The sequence below is a fragment of the Medicago truncatula genome, chromosome 4, assembly GCF_003473485.1.
Source record: "Medicago truncatula cultivar Jemalong A17 chromosome 4, MtrunA17r5.0-ANR, whole genome shotgun sequence".
Taxonomy (NCBI): domain Eukaryota; kingdom Viridiplantae; phylum Streptophyta; class Magnoliopsida; order Fabales; family Fabaceae; genus Medicago; species Medicago truncatula.
Window position 1 is genome coordinate 39,676,613 of NC_053045.1, and position 17,669 is coordinate 39,694,281.

The 17,669-nt window shown below is 33.6% G+C and overlaps 2 protein-coding genes across 2 annotated transcripts; both read left to right on the forward strand.

The window, feature by feature from the left end:
* The first annotated feature begins 1,725 nt into the window (after positions 1-1,725).
* On the forward strand, positions 1,726-5,740 carry LOC11444018 (G-type lectin S-receptor-like serine/threonine-protein kinase At4g27290). Its single transcript, XM_024781086.2, has 8 exons — positions 1,726-2,275; positions 2,602-3,402; positions 3,502-3,618; positions 3,709-3,854; positions 3,957-4,167; positions 4,294-4,531; positions 4,635-4,785; positions 4,883-5,740. Exons 1-8 carry the CDS (start codon positions 1,813-1,815, stop codon positions 5,189-5,191), a joined length of 2,436 nt encoding a protein of 811 aa, XP_024636854.2. The 5' UTR covers positions 1,726-1,812; the 3' UTR covers positions 5,192-5,740.
* Positions 5,741-9,983: 4,243 nt separating this feature from the next.
* On the forward strand, positions 9,984-13,616 carry LOC25492955 (G-type lectin S-receptor-like serine/threonine-protein kinase At4g27290). The gene is made up of 7 exons (XM_013601293.3): positions 9,984-11,392; positions 11,514-11,660; positions 11,899-12,026; positions 12,121-12,328; positions 12,465-12,702; positions 12,788-12,938; positions 13,023-13,616. The coding sequence occupies exons 1-7, from the start codon at positions 10,105-10,107 to the stop codon at positions 13,332-13,334; spliced, it is 2,472 nt and encodes an 823-aa protein (XP_013456747.1). The 5' UTR covers positions 9,984-10,104; the 3' UTR covers positions 13,335-13,616.
* Positions 13,617-17,669: the final 4,053 nt, after the last annotated feature.

Consider the following 17,669-nt stretch of genomic DNA (forward strand, 5'->3'; position numbering starts at 1 on the left):
ATTTTAGAAGATCTTTTCGGTGTCTTGGAGGAAAGGGGGCCATCAGAGGGAGAGGATGTATGGTGGTGGAATGCGGAGGAGAGAGGTGAAGTCGGCATATTCTTTGATTTTTGATTTGTTGGATTCAAATATGCATTTGTCGAGTTCCGAAGAGGAGGTCTTCGAGTCAATTTGGCAAAGTCCGGTTCCGTCAAAGGTAGTAGCTTTCTCTTGGAAACTTCTTCACGGTCGCTTTCCGAACCAAAATAAATCTAGCAAGGAGGAATTTCTTACCGACAAGCGTGTCCTTATTTTGCTCTATTTGTGATAGAGGTGAGGAATCCTCTTCCCATATCTTTTTGCATTGCGAGGTGACGCTTAGAGTGTGGGAAAAGTTGTTCCGGTGGTTAAATTTTAACTTCATAATTCCAAATAATCTTTTTGTGCATTTGATTGTTGGAATGCGGAGGTGCGGAATAAGAAGTTGCGTAAGGGCTTTTGGTCAATTTGGCATGCAACTATATTTGGGTGATTTGGAAGACCAGAAATAATAGAATCTTCAAGGATATGAGTAAAGGGGTGGAGGAGATTATTGATGACATCAAGTTTTTTGTCTTGGCAATGGAACTTGAGTAGGTTGAAGACTCCAATTTGTCTCTTCTATGAGTGGAGTTGGAATCCTAGGGATTATATTTTGCGATAGTTAGTTGCTTCCTTTGGTTTTTTTCGTGTGTATTGGGAGTTTTTTGGGGCTTTCCTTTGTTGGGTTTGGGTAGCCGCATATTTACGGTGTCTGTTGTAGTTCCCCTTTTGCTTTGCCGTCCTTCTTGTGTGGTGTAGCTTGAATAATATGATATTTAAAAAACAATCACACTTAATTTATTTAAAAAAAAACATGTTATATAGTTTGTAATTTAAAAAAGAAAATTAACAATCCCTTCTCCCCTCCTAAAGCCTCAATCCAAACACACGTTAAGTATCCTTTGTGATTGCTTTCCAAACCAAACTATAAGTTTTGATGCCGTTTTACTTAAGTATCCTTTGTGGCACCGGAATTTATGGTAGAAGACGTGTCCGGTGTAGAGACAACTGACACGACAATGACAAATGTGATTACATTCAATTATGTAATTTTCTATAATTATCAGTATGGATGTGTGTTGTGTTCGTGTATTTACTTGATAATATGATATGTAGGTACGTCTCTCTCTCTCTCCTCGAGTCTCTATCAAGAAAATTGGTTTGGGTGACTGAAGTTCCCTACAACAAAAATCACAGGCTGTTTAAACTCTAAATTTCCAATGATATTTTTAATTTTGTGGTGTAGTATGAACCTATCATAAAATCCAAGTCTATGATTTTTAAGTTGGTCATTCTTATTTAATTGTTATGATATGAACATATGTGTTCTCTCTTAGTCTATATCAAGAAAATTAATTAGGATTAGTGAAAATTCCTAGAACAAAGAATCACAAGCTGTTTAAACTTTAAATTTTCCACGATTCTCTTAAATTTGTCTTATGCATATGGACCGTGACTGTTAAGTTTGAACATATTATAACGTTAAACTCTTTGATTTTTCAGCCACTCAGATTACATAACCCATAAACAAGGGTAAGATTCTGTTGCAAATTCTTGAGAGTCTTTGAATTTACTATTCCAACCAAATGAGTAACTTTCATTTGTTCAACAATGTATTTGTCCAATCTTGTGATGTTTTTCCAATAGTTGGCTCCATTTCTCACGCATGACTTCTAAATATAAATTGAGTTTTCAGTTTTCATTTTTTTCAATGTGAATGTTTTAAGCTCTAACTATTTTATTCATTTTGAAATGAGTTTCATTACTTATATTCTATTTGCTCTTTCTCTTATTGTCTCCAATTCCATAGCCAGTGATGACACATCATCCATCATTACTCAATCGCAATCCATCAGTGATGGAGAGACCATTGTTTCACCAAAAGGACTCTTTGAGCTTGGTTTCTTCAGTATTACAAATCCAAACAAACGCTACCTCGGAATCCGATTCAAGAATATTCCAACTCAAAATGTTGTTTGGGTTGCAAATGGTGGCATACCAATCAATGACTCTTTTGCCATTTTGAAACTAAACAGTTCTGGAAGTTTGGTCCTTACTCACGAAAACAACATTATTTGGTTCACAAATTCTTCCACAAATGTACAGAAACCAGTTGCACAACTCTTGGATACTGGCAATCTTGTCATAAAAGATAATGGCAATGAAACCTATTTGTGGCAAAGCTTTGACTATCCATCTAACACATTTTTGTCAGGTATTGTTAAGTTTGATGCAAATTCTTGACTATTCTACTTATTCATGTAATAACTTATCTTGAGTAATGAAATGAACTGAAGAGCCTAGCAATATCTATAATAATGTAATGTAGAAAAGTAAAAATAAACATATATTATTTTAGAACTTTAGGCTCTCCAATCACCAATACTTATAAATAGGCATGATGTATTATCCACATGTGTGTGTGTGGTAGAGTTCACTCGAAGCCACTACCAACTAGTGTATGATATTGTGTTGTGTCTGGTTCTATTTTCTGTTTGGATAAACAATTTAATTTACTTGTCCCTCTCTTAATTCCAACAGGTATGAAGTTGGGATGGGACCATAAAAGAAATTTGAATAGGCGTCTCATAGCATGGAAGAGCGATGATGATCCAACCCCCGGAGACTTTTCTTGGGGTGTTGTATTGAATCCGTATCCTGATATCTATATGATGAAGGGAGAAAAAAAGTACTACAGACTTGGACCATGGAACGGCTTGCGTTTTAGTGGTAGGCCAGAGATGAAGCCTAATTCTATTTTCAGTTACAATTTTGTCTGCAATAAAGAAGAGGTTTATTACACATGGAACATCAAAGATAGTACTCAAATATCAAAAGTGGTACTTAACCAAACCAGTAACGATCGTCCACGATACGTATGGTCAAAGGACGACAAATCATGGAATATTTATTCAAGAATACCAGGAGACGATTGTGACCATTATGGTCGATGTGGAGTCAATGGATATTGCAGCATTTCTAATTCACCAATATGTGAATGTTTAAAAGGGTTCAAGCCTAAGTTTCCTGAAAAATGGAACTCAATAGATTGGTCCCAAGGATGTGTCAGGAATCATCCATTGAACTGCACCAATGATGGATTTGTCTCATTGGCAAGCTTGAAAGTTCCTGATACTACATATACTTTGGTGGACGAGAGTATTGGTCTAGAACAATGTAGAGTAAAATGCTTGAATAACTGTTCCTGCATGGCTTATACAAATACAAATATAAGTGGAGCACGGAGTGGTTGTGTTATGTGGTTCGGTGATTTAACTGATATCAAACATATTCCAGATGGTGGGCAAGTTCTATATATAAGGATGCCTGTTTCAGAATTAGGTGAATACTTCATTAATTTCAATAATTTTTTCCTTTTATTATTCTTTGACAATTTAAGGCTATTTGAAAATGTAATTTAACGATGGTTTTTATGTTTAGATAAAGTCAACGACAGGAAGAACACGAGAAAAATAGTAGTAATTACAGTGTGTGCAGCTTTGGGAATGCTTTTACTTGCTGTTTATTTTTTCTGCAGATTCAGGAGGAGCATTGTTGGTAAAACTATTCTCCTATTCTTTAACATTTGACTGAAAACATGGCATTGGCTACAAAGTTCTGATTTTTTTTTCTATTTCCATTTTCTAGGGAAGACAAAGACAGAAGGCAACTATGTAAGGCACCTGGATGATCTGGATATCCCATTGCTTAACTTGTCAACAATTATTACTGCTACTGACAATTTCTCAGAGAAGAACAAAATTGGAGAAGGTGGTTTTGGACCTGTATATTTGGTAATCCAATATTGGAGTATGATTTCTAAGTAAGAATAGCGAGATAAATATGCTATAAAAACATCTAACCATTACTATATGAATGTAATAATGATTATCCAGGGAAAGTTTGAGTGTGGGTTAGAAATTGCTGTAAAAAGACTTTCACAGAGCTCAGCACAAGGGATTCGAGAATTCATAAATGAAGTAAAACTTATTGCAAATGTTCAGCACCGAAATCTTGTAACGCTTATTGGTTGCTGCATTGAGAGAGAAGAAAAAATGTTAGTTTATGAATACATGGCTAATGGTAGCCTAGACTACTTCATTTTTGGTATGTAAGTCTCACTAAGTCTTGTATTAAAATTCACCAGTGTTTTATGATATGGTGATAAGTGAAAGCTTGTAGCTAACTTTGAATATTCAACGTTTAATAATAGATTTGTTATGAATTATGCAGATCGTACCAAAAGTAAATTGCTAGATTGGCCAAAACGTTTCCACATAATCTGTGGAATTGCTAGAGGGCTTATGTATCTTCATCAAGATTCTCGATTGAGGATTGTCCATAGAGACCTCAAAAGCAGCAATGTTTTACTAGATGATACTTTGAATCCAAAAATATCAGATTTTGGATTGGCTAGAACTTTTGGAGGAAACCAAATTGAAGGAAACACAAATAGAATTGTTGGGACGTAGTGAGTGTTTAACTATCCAGAATCAGTCTATTTTTATTTTACACATATATATGATATATGACATGTGTATTTTTGTTTATTTTTTTACAATGTCTTATTGCAGTGGGTACATGGCACCAGAGTATGCTATTGATGGACAATTTTCCGTGAAATCCGACGTTTTCAGCTTTGGTATTTTATTGTTAGAGATTATATGTGGGAAGAAAAATCGAGTGTGTCATCGTACAAAGCAAACTCTTAACCTTGTTGCTTATGTAAGCACTAGGATAAATGTTAATTTGTCATGTTAAAAGCAAAACCATGCTAACTTTATCTTCTTTGTAGTAACAATTTTCTATTTTTATGATTTAGGCATGGACATTCTGGAAACATGGAAGACCTTTACAGATAATTGACTCAAACATAGTGGATTCGTGCATTGTATCTGAAGTATCGCGTTGCATCCACATTGGACTCTTATGTGTGCAACAATATCCAGAGGATAGGCCTACCATGGCTGATGTGATTCTAATGTTAGGGAGTGAGATGATGGCATTAGATGAACCCAAGGAGCCAGGTTCTATTACGAGGAAAGAATCTGTTGAAGCAAATTCAAGCTCAAGTGGGAAGGATACAAGTTCAAACTATGAAATGACAATGAGCTCTTTTAGTGCTCGGTGAAAAATCAATAAGATACCGGTACATATTTCAGTAAAGGAGGTATAATTCCATGGGGAACAAAGTCACTACTAAAGTACTAGTGTTCAAATACTTTTGTACTTGAATGTTTAAAGTGAATTTGGTTACACTTAATTTAAAACTTAATAATAAATATAGAAATGTAAATGAGAATTTGTTGTGCAGTTTGTTCATGTCCTGCCATAGTGTACCATATTTAGTTATGGGACACTCAAGCGGGCAACCATTTGGATACCCCGTATTAAAGTTGTATTGAAGTTCCATATTGTCTAGATTCTTAGACCGTTGGATATGTAAAAGTGTTTGTGTACTTTCATCCCTTTCGCTAGCTTTTAAGATGAGAGTTAAGCACATTTAACATGGTATCGGAGACGGATTAAGATTACGATATGAAAATTGGACTCAGGACTCACGCTAGACGTGGGGGTGGGTATTAGAGTTTCATATTGCTCAACTTTTTGGATTGTTGAATGTATAAATTTGTTTAGATGCCTTCATCATTTGACTAGTTTTGGATGAAATACAAAGTTGTCAGTTCAATAGTTAATTTAGCTCAGATAATCTTTCTTCTTTATCTCTCTCCAAATTGCATACTCTATTTATTTTGACAAATGGAGAGAATCTTACTCAAATTGAAATATGGTATGTGAAATTGACGGGAACATTAATATTTATATTTGTTCAATTGCTTGATATAACACAAGATCTTGATAGCATAGTGGTTGAGCTCGGTGGGCTGCGGTAGCTGCGGTTACACGTATATGGTTTGATTCCTAATTGTGCGTCCTTTTGTATGACAAACTGGCACTGGTAAGTCTGATTGGACGAACTAATATGTGACACATGGCGCCCTTAGAGTCTATCTCGCCATTTCATTGGACATAATAAAAAAAGATGTCACACCATTTGGTTTGGCGTGACATAGCACTAAAAGACAAAACAAACAAAAAAACTAGATGAAACTAGGACATTTTGGTAAATAAAAACTCAAGTAGGACAGGCATATAATTGTTTTTGGTTTTAGGGGCAGAAAAAAAAGAAAAAAAAAAAACTCTCATCTGACGTGTCAGGTGATTAGGATTTCAATCTTCTCAATTGAATTATTTACCCCAACTAACTAAACTAGGTTCATTGAAATCATCTTCTTCCCCAAAATGTTTTTGGTTTCTGCAACTCTAATCAACAAAAGAAAAAGGAAAGTGGAATTGTGTTAACTTCTGGAGCTTGACCAATCTGAAGGTACGGTAAAGATCTTAAGTATTCTTGGCGATCGCTTTCCAAACCAAAGTATAAGTTTCGATGCCGTGTTACTTAAGTTTCTTAAATTGATTCATTGTTTCTTTTTGGTATGCTACGTTTTTTTTTTTTTTGGAGAGTGGCTCATTCAACAGAACAGCGAGATGCATGCTTTGATGGTCCAAGGTTTCACTTTCACATTACACGTAAATGTTCAACCTTTATATTTCCTTGAAAGTTGAAACATCATCATTCATTAAAAATCCTTGGAGTAATTAGTTTTTCTGATACCACGTAGCACGACACTTCTGATAGAAGACGTGTTCGATGTTTGACGCATCCAAATGTGCAAGTGTCCGACAATGGCTTGACACCGACATGTGATTACATTAAGTTTCTAGAGTTATTATTAGTCTCGACATATCAGTGTTGTATTTGGTGTCTGTATCTTTATGAGTGATTCGTAATTTGATATAAACATATGTCTCTCTCGGTCTCTATCAAGAAAATTGGTTTGGGTGAGAGAAGAAGATTCAACAAAGAATTATCAGCTGTTTAAACTCTAAACATCCAATGATTATCTTAATTTTGTGGTGTAGAGTGAATCTAAACATAATATCCAAGTCTATTATACTGTAGTCTATTGTGAATGTATTGTGACCCTACCGTAATATTCAAGTCTATGATTTGTCCAATCTTGTGATGTTTCTGCAACAGTTGACTTCATTTCTCCTCCATATGATTTGGGTTTTAACATATTTTGTTGCCCTGCTCTATCTTCTAAATATTTTTATTAGGAGTTTTCAGCAAAATTGGTATCGAAATTGGTATCTTCTAAGGTCAAAAAGTCACTTTGATCAAATAGCCACAATCCTCCTTCAATGTATCGAAATTCTCAAATAGTTTTTCATTGTGCACTTTATTAGTCAAAATAGTTTTTAATGTCAAAATTGTCCATTAATGCTAACATTAACCCTTCTCATGTAGGGGCTGATAGGACAGTAGATAATCACTCACAAAAACTGATGAATTTAATTAATATATTCTGCCAGTGTTTAATTATTTTACACATACATCAAATGGTGTTGCCACATCAATTAATGAATATGAAAACACTTGAGTTGTCGCATTCATTCATTGATGTGACATTACATCATTGGATGCATGTATAATATAATTGTACACTGACAGAGCATATTAATTAAACTCAAAACTGATATACCAATGCGTAAGTATATATATATTTTTTTGAACAAGCAATGCGTAAGTATATTGATGAATTGATATGATAATATTAACATATCATTCTAACGTAAAGGATTATTTTCACTAACAAAGTTTACAATCGAACTATTTTAAAATTTTGATACATTGATTGATTACTGTTGGAACATTGATGTGATGTTGGATGAAAAATTGGAAGATTAAACACCAAGTAATTATAATTTGATCTAATGTTGTGTGAATTGAAAAAATAGAGTGTGGGGTCCCACATAAAATAGAACACACACATTAGTAGTGTTTAAATTGTGGTATTTAATTTTAAATACTTCATAATGATAAAAATAATAGTAATTATTATTTTATTCGAGAATATCACTTTTCATAAATTTAGCTTATGGTGGTTGTGATAAGAATAATAATTTAATTATTATTATATTTCCTTCATTCAAATCCAATAGTTTGTTTCCTCCACTTTTGTGGATTTGTTTCTTTTGATCATATCCACAAGTGTTATTGAACTGATTAATGGATTAACTCCATTTTAATCTTATCCATTAGAGTAACTGTTGTCGCAATTTTTGCCAAAACAGTTACAGAATCTCTATATAAATAGAGGACTCCACTTAGTTCAGAAACACACGAAATTCACAGTTGATGCTTCCTGTGTTTTTCTTCTCTTCTCCCTCATTCGACTTGTGTTGACAAGTTCTTCTTCTTTTTCTACTCCTTTCTGTTCTTCTCCTTTTTCTACTCCTTTCTGTCCCTTCGGAAATAAGAGTGTTCTTAAGACCATAGTCCCTTTTCGGTTTAATGTCCCTTCAGAATTAAGAATGGTCTTAAAAACATAGTCCCTTCGATAAATGTCCCTTCAGAATAAAAAGTACTTTTAAGATCATAGTCCCTATTTGGAATAACAATGTCCCGTCGGAATTAAGAATGATCTTATCAGTATATATAAAAAGTATATCAATATTTTTCTATTTGAGGAGAAATGGTGGTATCACCATATTTGAGTGGTCGTAGTGCCATATTGAAGTTTTGGAGAAATTAAAGTTAGAATGGTTGCAACACCATATTTGAGTGGTCTCAACACCATAACAGAGTGGTTACAATACCATAGGTGGTTTCAGTATTAAAGAGTGGTCTTAGTACCATATTTGAGGGTGTAATTCTCGAACGGTTTTCTACAGTGCAGTAGTTAACCGCACAGTTGCAGCTGGACTTGTTTTATCCTGGAGGCGGCGTGATTGATTGTCTGCCTTGCACAATTTTGGGTAGTGCCACGAAACGTCTTAAAGAGAGCGACCTGATCATGACTTCAGTAGATAATAGAACTTGGAAATCCAAATACAGCAGTTTGGAAATCCAAAAACAACAATTAATGACTATTTATCCTATAATTAATGACGAGTTGTAGTGATAAAGTGACTCTTAATATGAAATTTTTTACATTTGCTAAAAAGGGTATTAATTTGGAACGAAGGGAGTATATTGTAAATAATATATAATCTTATGAATGTTATTAACGATTATATAGGGAAGATTAGGGGAGTGGTTAGAATTAGCTGTGAAGAGAATTTCACAGAAATTTGTACTGCAAAACTTATTGCATATGTTGAAAGCACTGGAATCTTGTAAAGTTGTTGTATTCAGAGACATGGAAAAATGGTAGTTTATGAATACATGGCCGACCATAGCCTAGGCTACTTCATTGTAATTCTCACCAAATCTTATATTAAACTCTCGTTGCAATGCTTAGTAATTAGCAGCTCCTTATCACAAATTTAAAATTCAAAGTATATGAGTCTAATAAACAGTCCTTAAAGTATATGAAATCCCACAATTTTATTCCTAAAGTATATGAAAATCCGTCAATTTAATTTTTATTATCTTATTTACATTAATTAAATTGACCGATTTTATATATTTTAGGGACTATGTTATGGTTTATTATCCAAAGTTTTTGTCTTTTGTTCCATCGTGTCGAATATAGCCTAATGTTTTTGTTCATTAGGTGGTTTAATACATTATAGCATTACTAGAAGGATTATTCTAATAACATATATTATGTGAACGACCATTACAGAAGAAATGTCGTGTCAAAAATGAGAAGTTGCATTGCAGTTACATCATGGAGTAGATTCTTAATTAATTATGACAATCATATCTTAGCAAGATAGTTTATGAAAAAGAGTCAACAATGATTGGTGAAAAGTGGTAGTAAATTTTCCACAACCTTAGAAAGAAAGGTCATGTGGGGTCTAAACGTGCTTGACTTAGTGTATGAAAAGCATCCTCCTATATTGCAAAACATAAAACAATACTATATTAAGAGAAGCATCAAATATTGTGCTTTACTTTGAATATGAATTTCTGATACATATAGTTCCAAATTCATATCTTTGTCTGAATCCAAATTCACAATAAAATATATTATGGACATTCTTGTTTTCATGATTTTTGTTTCCTATTTACTTGCTCACTCTTTCAAACTTTCCATAGCAGCTGATTCTCTTGGTTTGTCACAATCCATCAGCAATAATAATAATACCTTGGTGTCCCAAAATGGAAGATATGAACTTGGTTTCTTCACTCCAGGTAACTCTAACAAAACTTACCTTGGTATTTGGTACAAAAACATTCCTGTTCAAAAATTTGTTTGGGTTGCAAACAGAAACAATCCCATCAATAGTACTTCAAACCATGCACTATTTCTCAACAGCACAGGCAACCTTGTTCTTACTCAAAATAACTCCTTTGTTTGGTACACAACAACCAATCAAAAGCAAGTACATAATCCTGTAGCAGTGCTGTTAGACAGTGGAAATCTTGTGGTAAAAAATGATGGAGAAACAAACCAAGATGAGTATTTATGGCAAAGCTTTGATTATCCATCAGATACCCTTTTAGATGGGATGAAATTGGGAAGGAATCTAAGAAATGGTCTTGATTGGAAGTTAACGTCTTGGAAGAGTCCAGAAGATCCATCTGTAGGAGATGTTTCTTGGGGTTTAGTACTGAATAATTATCCTGAGTATTATATGATGAAAGGAAATGATAAAATTTTCAGGCTTGGACCATGGAATGGTTTACACTTTAGTGCATTACCAGAACAAGTTTCAAACCCTTTTTTGAATTATGAGTATGTTTCCAACGATGACGAAATCTTCTTTAGATATAGCATCAAGATCAATTCTGTTATCTCAAAAGTAGTTGTAGACCAAACAAAACAACATCGATACGTATGGAATGAACAAGAACATAAATGGAAGATATATATAACAATGCCTAAAGACTTATGTGACAGTTATGGTCTTTGTGGACCTTATGGAAATTGCATGATGACCCAACAACAGGTTTGTCAATGTTTTAATGGTTTTAGTCCAAAGTCACCACAAGCATGGATTGCATCTGATTGGAGTCAAGGATGTGTGCGCGATAAACATTTGAGTTGCAATCGCAATCACACAAATAAAGATGGGTTTGTCAAATTTCAAGGCCTAAAAGTTCCAGATACTACACATACTTTGTTGAATGTTACTATGAGTATTGAGGAATGCAGAGAAAAATGTTTGAACAATTGTTCTTGTATGGCTTATACAAATTCAAACATAAGTGGAGAAGGGAGCGGTTGTGTTATGTGGTTTGGTGATCTAATTGACATAAGACAGTTTCAAGAAGGTGGACAAGATCTCTATATTCGGATGTTTGGTGCAGAGCTAGGTAAAGGATTATTGATTGTTAATTAACGTAGCTAAGATTCGATTTTATCTTTGAAAACTTAATGTTACTTGTTTTATTAAAATTTAACTTGACTTGAGTGTTTTTTTTCTCTTAATCACAGACAACATTGAAGAACCTGGACATAGACACAAAAGGAACTGGAGAACGGCCAAAGTAGCTTCGGCTGTTATTTTAAGTTGCGGGGTGATTTTGGTGTGCATTTATTTCATCTTCAGAAACCAGAGGAAGACTGTAGATAAACAACCAGGTGAGTTTTAGATCAATTAGTACCTTAGTAATTAACATGAGATCATAGTTTACATTAATAAATGATCTAGAGTTCATCACACAAAATTTATTAGAGTTCGATAACTTGCCATAGATTAAATTGAATAGTATCACTAACATCACATTATTTATACATATATTTGTCACGCGAAACATGCTTTTTAATCTATTTTGTAGTCCATTTTGATTTTCTCGTCCCGTTTCTCTCCATTATGTAGACAAATCTGAAAGGCATGTAGATGATCTTGATCTGCCATTGTTTGATCTGCCAACAATTTCCACTGCAACTAATGGCTTCTCAAGAAACAATAAAATTGGCGAAGGTGGTTTTGGAACTGTGTATAAGGTAATTCATTATTAGCACATTATTACTAGAGAAGAAACAACTAGAGATATATTGATATTATGTAAAATACCTCCTAATGAATTTGATCATACAGGGAAAACTAGCCAATGATCAAGAAATTGCAGTTAAGAGACTTTCAAGCATCTCGGGACAAGGAATGACCGAGTTCATAAATGAAGTAAAGCTAATTGCAAAACTTCAACACCGAAATCTAGTAAAGCTGCTAGGTTGTTGCATTCAAGGACAACAGATGTTGATTTACGAATACATGGTTAATGGTAGCCTGGACTCCTTCATTTTTGGTAAGGAGTACAAAAAATTTAAGCTTAAATCTAGTTGCTCTGGTGCTTTATGTCATTAATTAATGGTACAATTATTTTTTATTGAACTTGAATATTGAATATTAAAGTAATGGGTAATTTGCTCTGATTGAATCAGACAATGACAAGAGTAAATTGCTAGATTGGTCAAAGCGGTTCCATATAATTTGCGGAATTGCAAGAGGGCTCGTGTATCTTCACCAAGATTCCCGATTAAGGATTATCCATAGAGATCTCAAAGCAAGTAATGTTTTACTCGACGATAATTTGAATCCAAAAATATCAGATTTTGGAACAGCTAGAACTTTCGGAGGAGACCAATTCGAAGGAAACACAAAGAGAATAATTGGAACTTAGTGAGTATCTAACAAATGTCCAATACCGTATATTAACTTACATGGATGTGAATATTATAATGTGCTGTAATGGATTCATATGCAGTGGGTACATGGCACCAGAATATGCTGTTGATGGATTATTTTCGGTGAAATCTGACGTTTTTAGCTTCGGCATTTTATTATTGGAGATTATATGTGGCAAAAGAAATAGAGCATATTATCACACAGATGGTACTCTTAACCTTGTTGGCCAAGTAAGTACTTGGCAAATGGCAAGTTATGTATTTATGTCAATTTCTAATCTTACAAATAATATATCAACCTCTTATATGATTTAGGCATGGGCAGCGTGGAAAGAGGACAGGGCTTTAGGTTTGACCGACTCAAACATTGATGAGACGTATGTTGTATCAGAAGTATTGCGTTGTATGCACATTAGTCTCCTGTGTGTACAGCAGAATCCTGAAGATAGGCCGACCATGGCTTCTGTAATTCTAATGTTGGGGAGTTCTGAGAAGGAATTAGGAGAACCTAAAGAACCTGGTTTCATTTCCAAAAATGTTTCATCTGAAACAAATTCAATCACAAATCCAAAGGGTTGTTGTAGTTCAGTAAATGAAGTGACCATTTCCTTATTAGATGCTCGATGAAACTATTTTCCTCGAGACATATTCCACTAATTATATATGGATGCACGTTAAAGTCTATATCGTAAGGTGAACTTATAGTCTAGTTATTTTTGAAGTATTGTTTTGTATTTTTTAGTAATATATGAAATGATACACACATACCAGAAAAGGTATCAGTTATGCTATAAATGAGGTAGGATTCTCTCAAGTAGATTATGATTTGAGCTTACAAAACTTACTAACTCAAACAGTACAATCATTGTACAATATGTAGATGATTTTCAATCAAGTACAATTAAAGTACAATCACCAAGTATAATATAAGTGTGTTAATTTCAAATTCTAATGGATCAGGCCAAACATATGGGAAGTCTTCTTCTAGTGTGGTGTTGAAGCTAACTATACTAGACTAGAGTGACAGAAGGAAGAAACTTTTGTTATAGAATTTTTAGCATAGAAATGCTTGCCTCGGACTTTATCTCTATGGAGATTGGACCAAAACTAAGTGATATCGTCTAGAAAATTACCTGACTTCGAGAGTCATGATGATATTACTGGCAAATGTCTTGATCAGAATGTGGTTTACTTCAGAAATGATATGTCGACTGTATCTATGAAGCATGGACTCCGACATGGCCACCTGACAGGATACCGACACGGACACTTCGACACCACTAGTGTAAAAAATTAATATAGGACACCAACACTGCTGCATATATTTTATTTCATTAGAAAAAGTTCTAAAACAAGATATCGTAGTATTTTCCTTTATTTATTCATCTACTATCAAAAGAGCTAAAAATGTTATAATCAACTATAATGTCTATTACCCCATGTGATCAACATTTCTCAAAACATATGTAACTCTTGTATCTACGGTATGTGGAAGCAAGAGAAAGAAAAATGTTTTAGATATTTTCCAACACATATTGGACAAGTGTCATAAGAGTGTCGGACACCGTGACACGGCTAATCCTAAAGGTTTCCGTGCTTCATAGAATTGTATGAATGAGTCGAGATGGAACACACACCACAATTCTATAGCTCGCGCAAGCAAATAAGAAAGTTATAGATAGCAGAAGATAGATATAGCTTTGAAGAGCTTAGACAAGTTTGAAAATAAGGATGGAGAACATCTTTGATATTTCCGTAAAAAAAAAAAAAAAAAATCTTTAATATTATTCACTTAGTTTCAAATGCATAACCAACTTGATGTTATTATATTCCCGTGAATACCAATAGAGTAATGAATTTGATTATTATTTAACAATCTTAAAGATCATTTGGAATATTGTTAATATATATAAGAGACTATATTGATACATTTATACTATACAATTTTACATAGCAAGTTAAACATTTATTCCTCTCTCCTTCAAAAAAAAAAAAACATTTATTCCTCTCAAGTAGGCGGCTTGACTGGTTTATAGACCAATGGATAAAAAGAGTTGATAGGTCAGAGTAGAATATTTTATAGATAAAATGAACACATTAAACATGAGCTTATTTCTTTTTTCAAAAAAAAAAAAATGAGCTTATTTCTGTCACTGAAAAAGAGCTTATAACAAGGGACAAATATAGTATTTCTAATTAATAGTATTTTTCTAAGCATACTTCTCTTGTTCTAGATCATAAAATTTAAATTTCCATAACTTTTGCATGGAAATTACACCTACACAATCTTTATTTACGTTGTGAAGCACCGATCCAGACACAGACACCGAATACAACAACGACACTGATATATAGATAACAATAAAATTTTAAAACAAAAGTGATTAAATATAATTATGTATGTCAGTGTCAATTAGTTTAAAATTAAAATTCATAGTTGAAGAAAAAATATTTTTTGTTTGGATACATTCATATAAAATTGAGTTCTATAATTAATGAGTGTAAAATCAAATTTTAGAATTAGAAGCTATAATTCTAACTACTTTACACATTTAAAATAAATTTTGTCTCATCCAAAAGTGAGACCAAACATACACATATCAAGATGAAGAAAAAATAGATGAAGTATAAGAGAAAGACAAATTTTGAACTAAATAAAACTTGTAAGAATCTTGCTCTATTTGGTATAAAAAAAAAAAAAAAAAAAAAAAAAAAGAACTGATGACGAATGAGTTTATAACGGATGACATAAGGTAGCTTATAGTTGATAGTAGCTAAACTAGTTATATTTATAGTGATTGATAAAATTAACAGTTGAAGTAGCTCATAAACATTTTTTTTGAGGGAAAGTAGCTCATAAACATGAAATGACATAAAAAAATGTTCATTTGATTAATATTTATTTTTTTCAATTAAGATTGGAGGGTAAAATTTAGATAAAAAATTATAAGCTATAAACTACTTGAATTAGCTTATAAAAAATCGTTATAAGCTCATGAAAATAAGTTATAAGTTTGTGTAACAATGATAGTTGTCATTGCCAAATAGGTATGTTTAATCATGCAAGCTTGTAAGCTATGGAGAAATTCGAAATGACTTGTTTTTGAGTTAATGAAAAATAACTTATGCAAATTAAATGTAGTAAATTTTTATGTTAATTCATAAGTTTTTAATGAAAATTGTATCTTCACAAACTGTTTTTTTTTTCTTTCCAAAACTACATTGAAGTTTATGAATAGTACATAAAATTTTATTTATTTACATAAGTTGTTTTGCATAAGCTCATAAGACAACCCAAACATGCTCAAATTTTATTTATTTTGTAACATAAATAAAATTATAATAATTCACCTCCCCTTCAAATACTTCCCCTTTGGGATGAGCAAAAAAGTCAACTAAGAATGATTTTGTTTTCCTCCCCCTTCTCTCCTTTAAGGGACTAAATTGAGGAGACTGAGAGAGCGCTACATTAGAGACTAAATTGATGGTTCATTCTTCAAACTTTATCTCTGATTCCATCGTTCCAAATATAGCATGAAAATTCAATTCAATAGGTAGATTTTTTTTTTTTGAATCTGCAAATTTTATTAAGCAAGGCAAGCGCAAGACGCACTTTACCCGCATAGGAGGAAAAAGAGTACAACATATAAGAGAGCCTTAAAATGCCGGCATCTCTCCACCAAAGAAAAACTCAATAAAAAAACCCCTATGTTCCTACTTAACAATATAAAACAAGAACTAAAACAGTCAACAACCACTAAAGCTACCACCAACAAAAACCAAACAGCCTCCTAGCTAGCTAACAACCAAAACCACACGGCTGCAGCTGCTAACAGCAACAGCAGAACACAGGCAGCACCTGCAGAAAGCAGACAGCAGCACTCCCCAGCCAGCACAGACAGCAGTAGCGCACCCATACAGTAACAGCAGCAGAAAAACCAGAAAAGACAGACCACCAAAACGCACCAGACAGCAGCACAAGCAAAGATAATTTGTATAATCGAATTCATCACCCCGGCCAAACGCCTTGCTAGAACCTTGGCAAGTAATTTGTATAAACAACCAATCAAAGATATAGGACGATAATCCTTCAAAGCCATCGGAGATGAAACTTTTGGAATCAAAGCAACAAAATAAGCTAACATCCCTTTTGGTATTACCTCATTAGCATGGAATTGATCAAATAAAATCCTCACCTCATCCTTGATTAAAACCATCCGGACCCGGACTTTTATTACCGTCACTATCTCTCACCACCGCTTCTATCTCCATTAACGAAAAAGGCTTAATCAATTCCTCATTTTCCTCCAAAGAAAGCCTCTCAAACGGCACTCCATCCAACTTAGGCCTCTCCCACGCAATATCATCCACATGGTTAGTGAAAAAATCCACAACGGCCTTCCTCACATCCGAAGGCAAAGTAACCCAACCATCATCCACCTTTAAGGCCTTAATAGAATTTCTCGACCCTCTTGATTTTATACAATTATGAAAAAATCTAGAATTAACATCACCTTCCTTAGGCCATTTAGATCTTGACCTTTGCACCGCCATCGCATCTTTCGCCTTAAGAAGCCTCCATAACTCACTAAACTTATCCTTCCGAATAAGAATTTCCGCATCACTCAAACTACCTTCCTCCCCCTTCTCATCAAGCCCATTAATATCCTCCATCAACTTCTCCGCCCGCCCTTCCATCCCACCATACACCTTCTTATTCCACTCGTTGATCAAAGTCTATAGAATGATTAGAAGGATTATTCAAATAAGATAAGTTATGTGAACAACCATTATAGGGAAGATGTCATGTAAAAAATATGAATTTTTGGTTACTTCAAGGATCAGCTTTTTTATTAATTAATGACAATCATTATGAAAAAAAAAAGTCAACAAAACTTGGTGATAAATGATAATTTTCCACACTTTGGAGAGAAAAGGTCAAAGAAAAAAATATTTAACAAT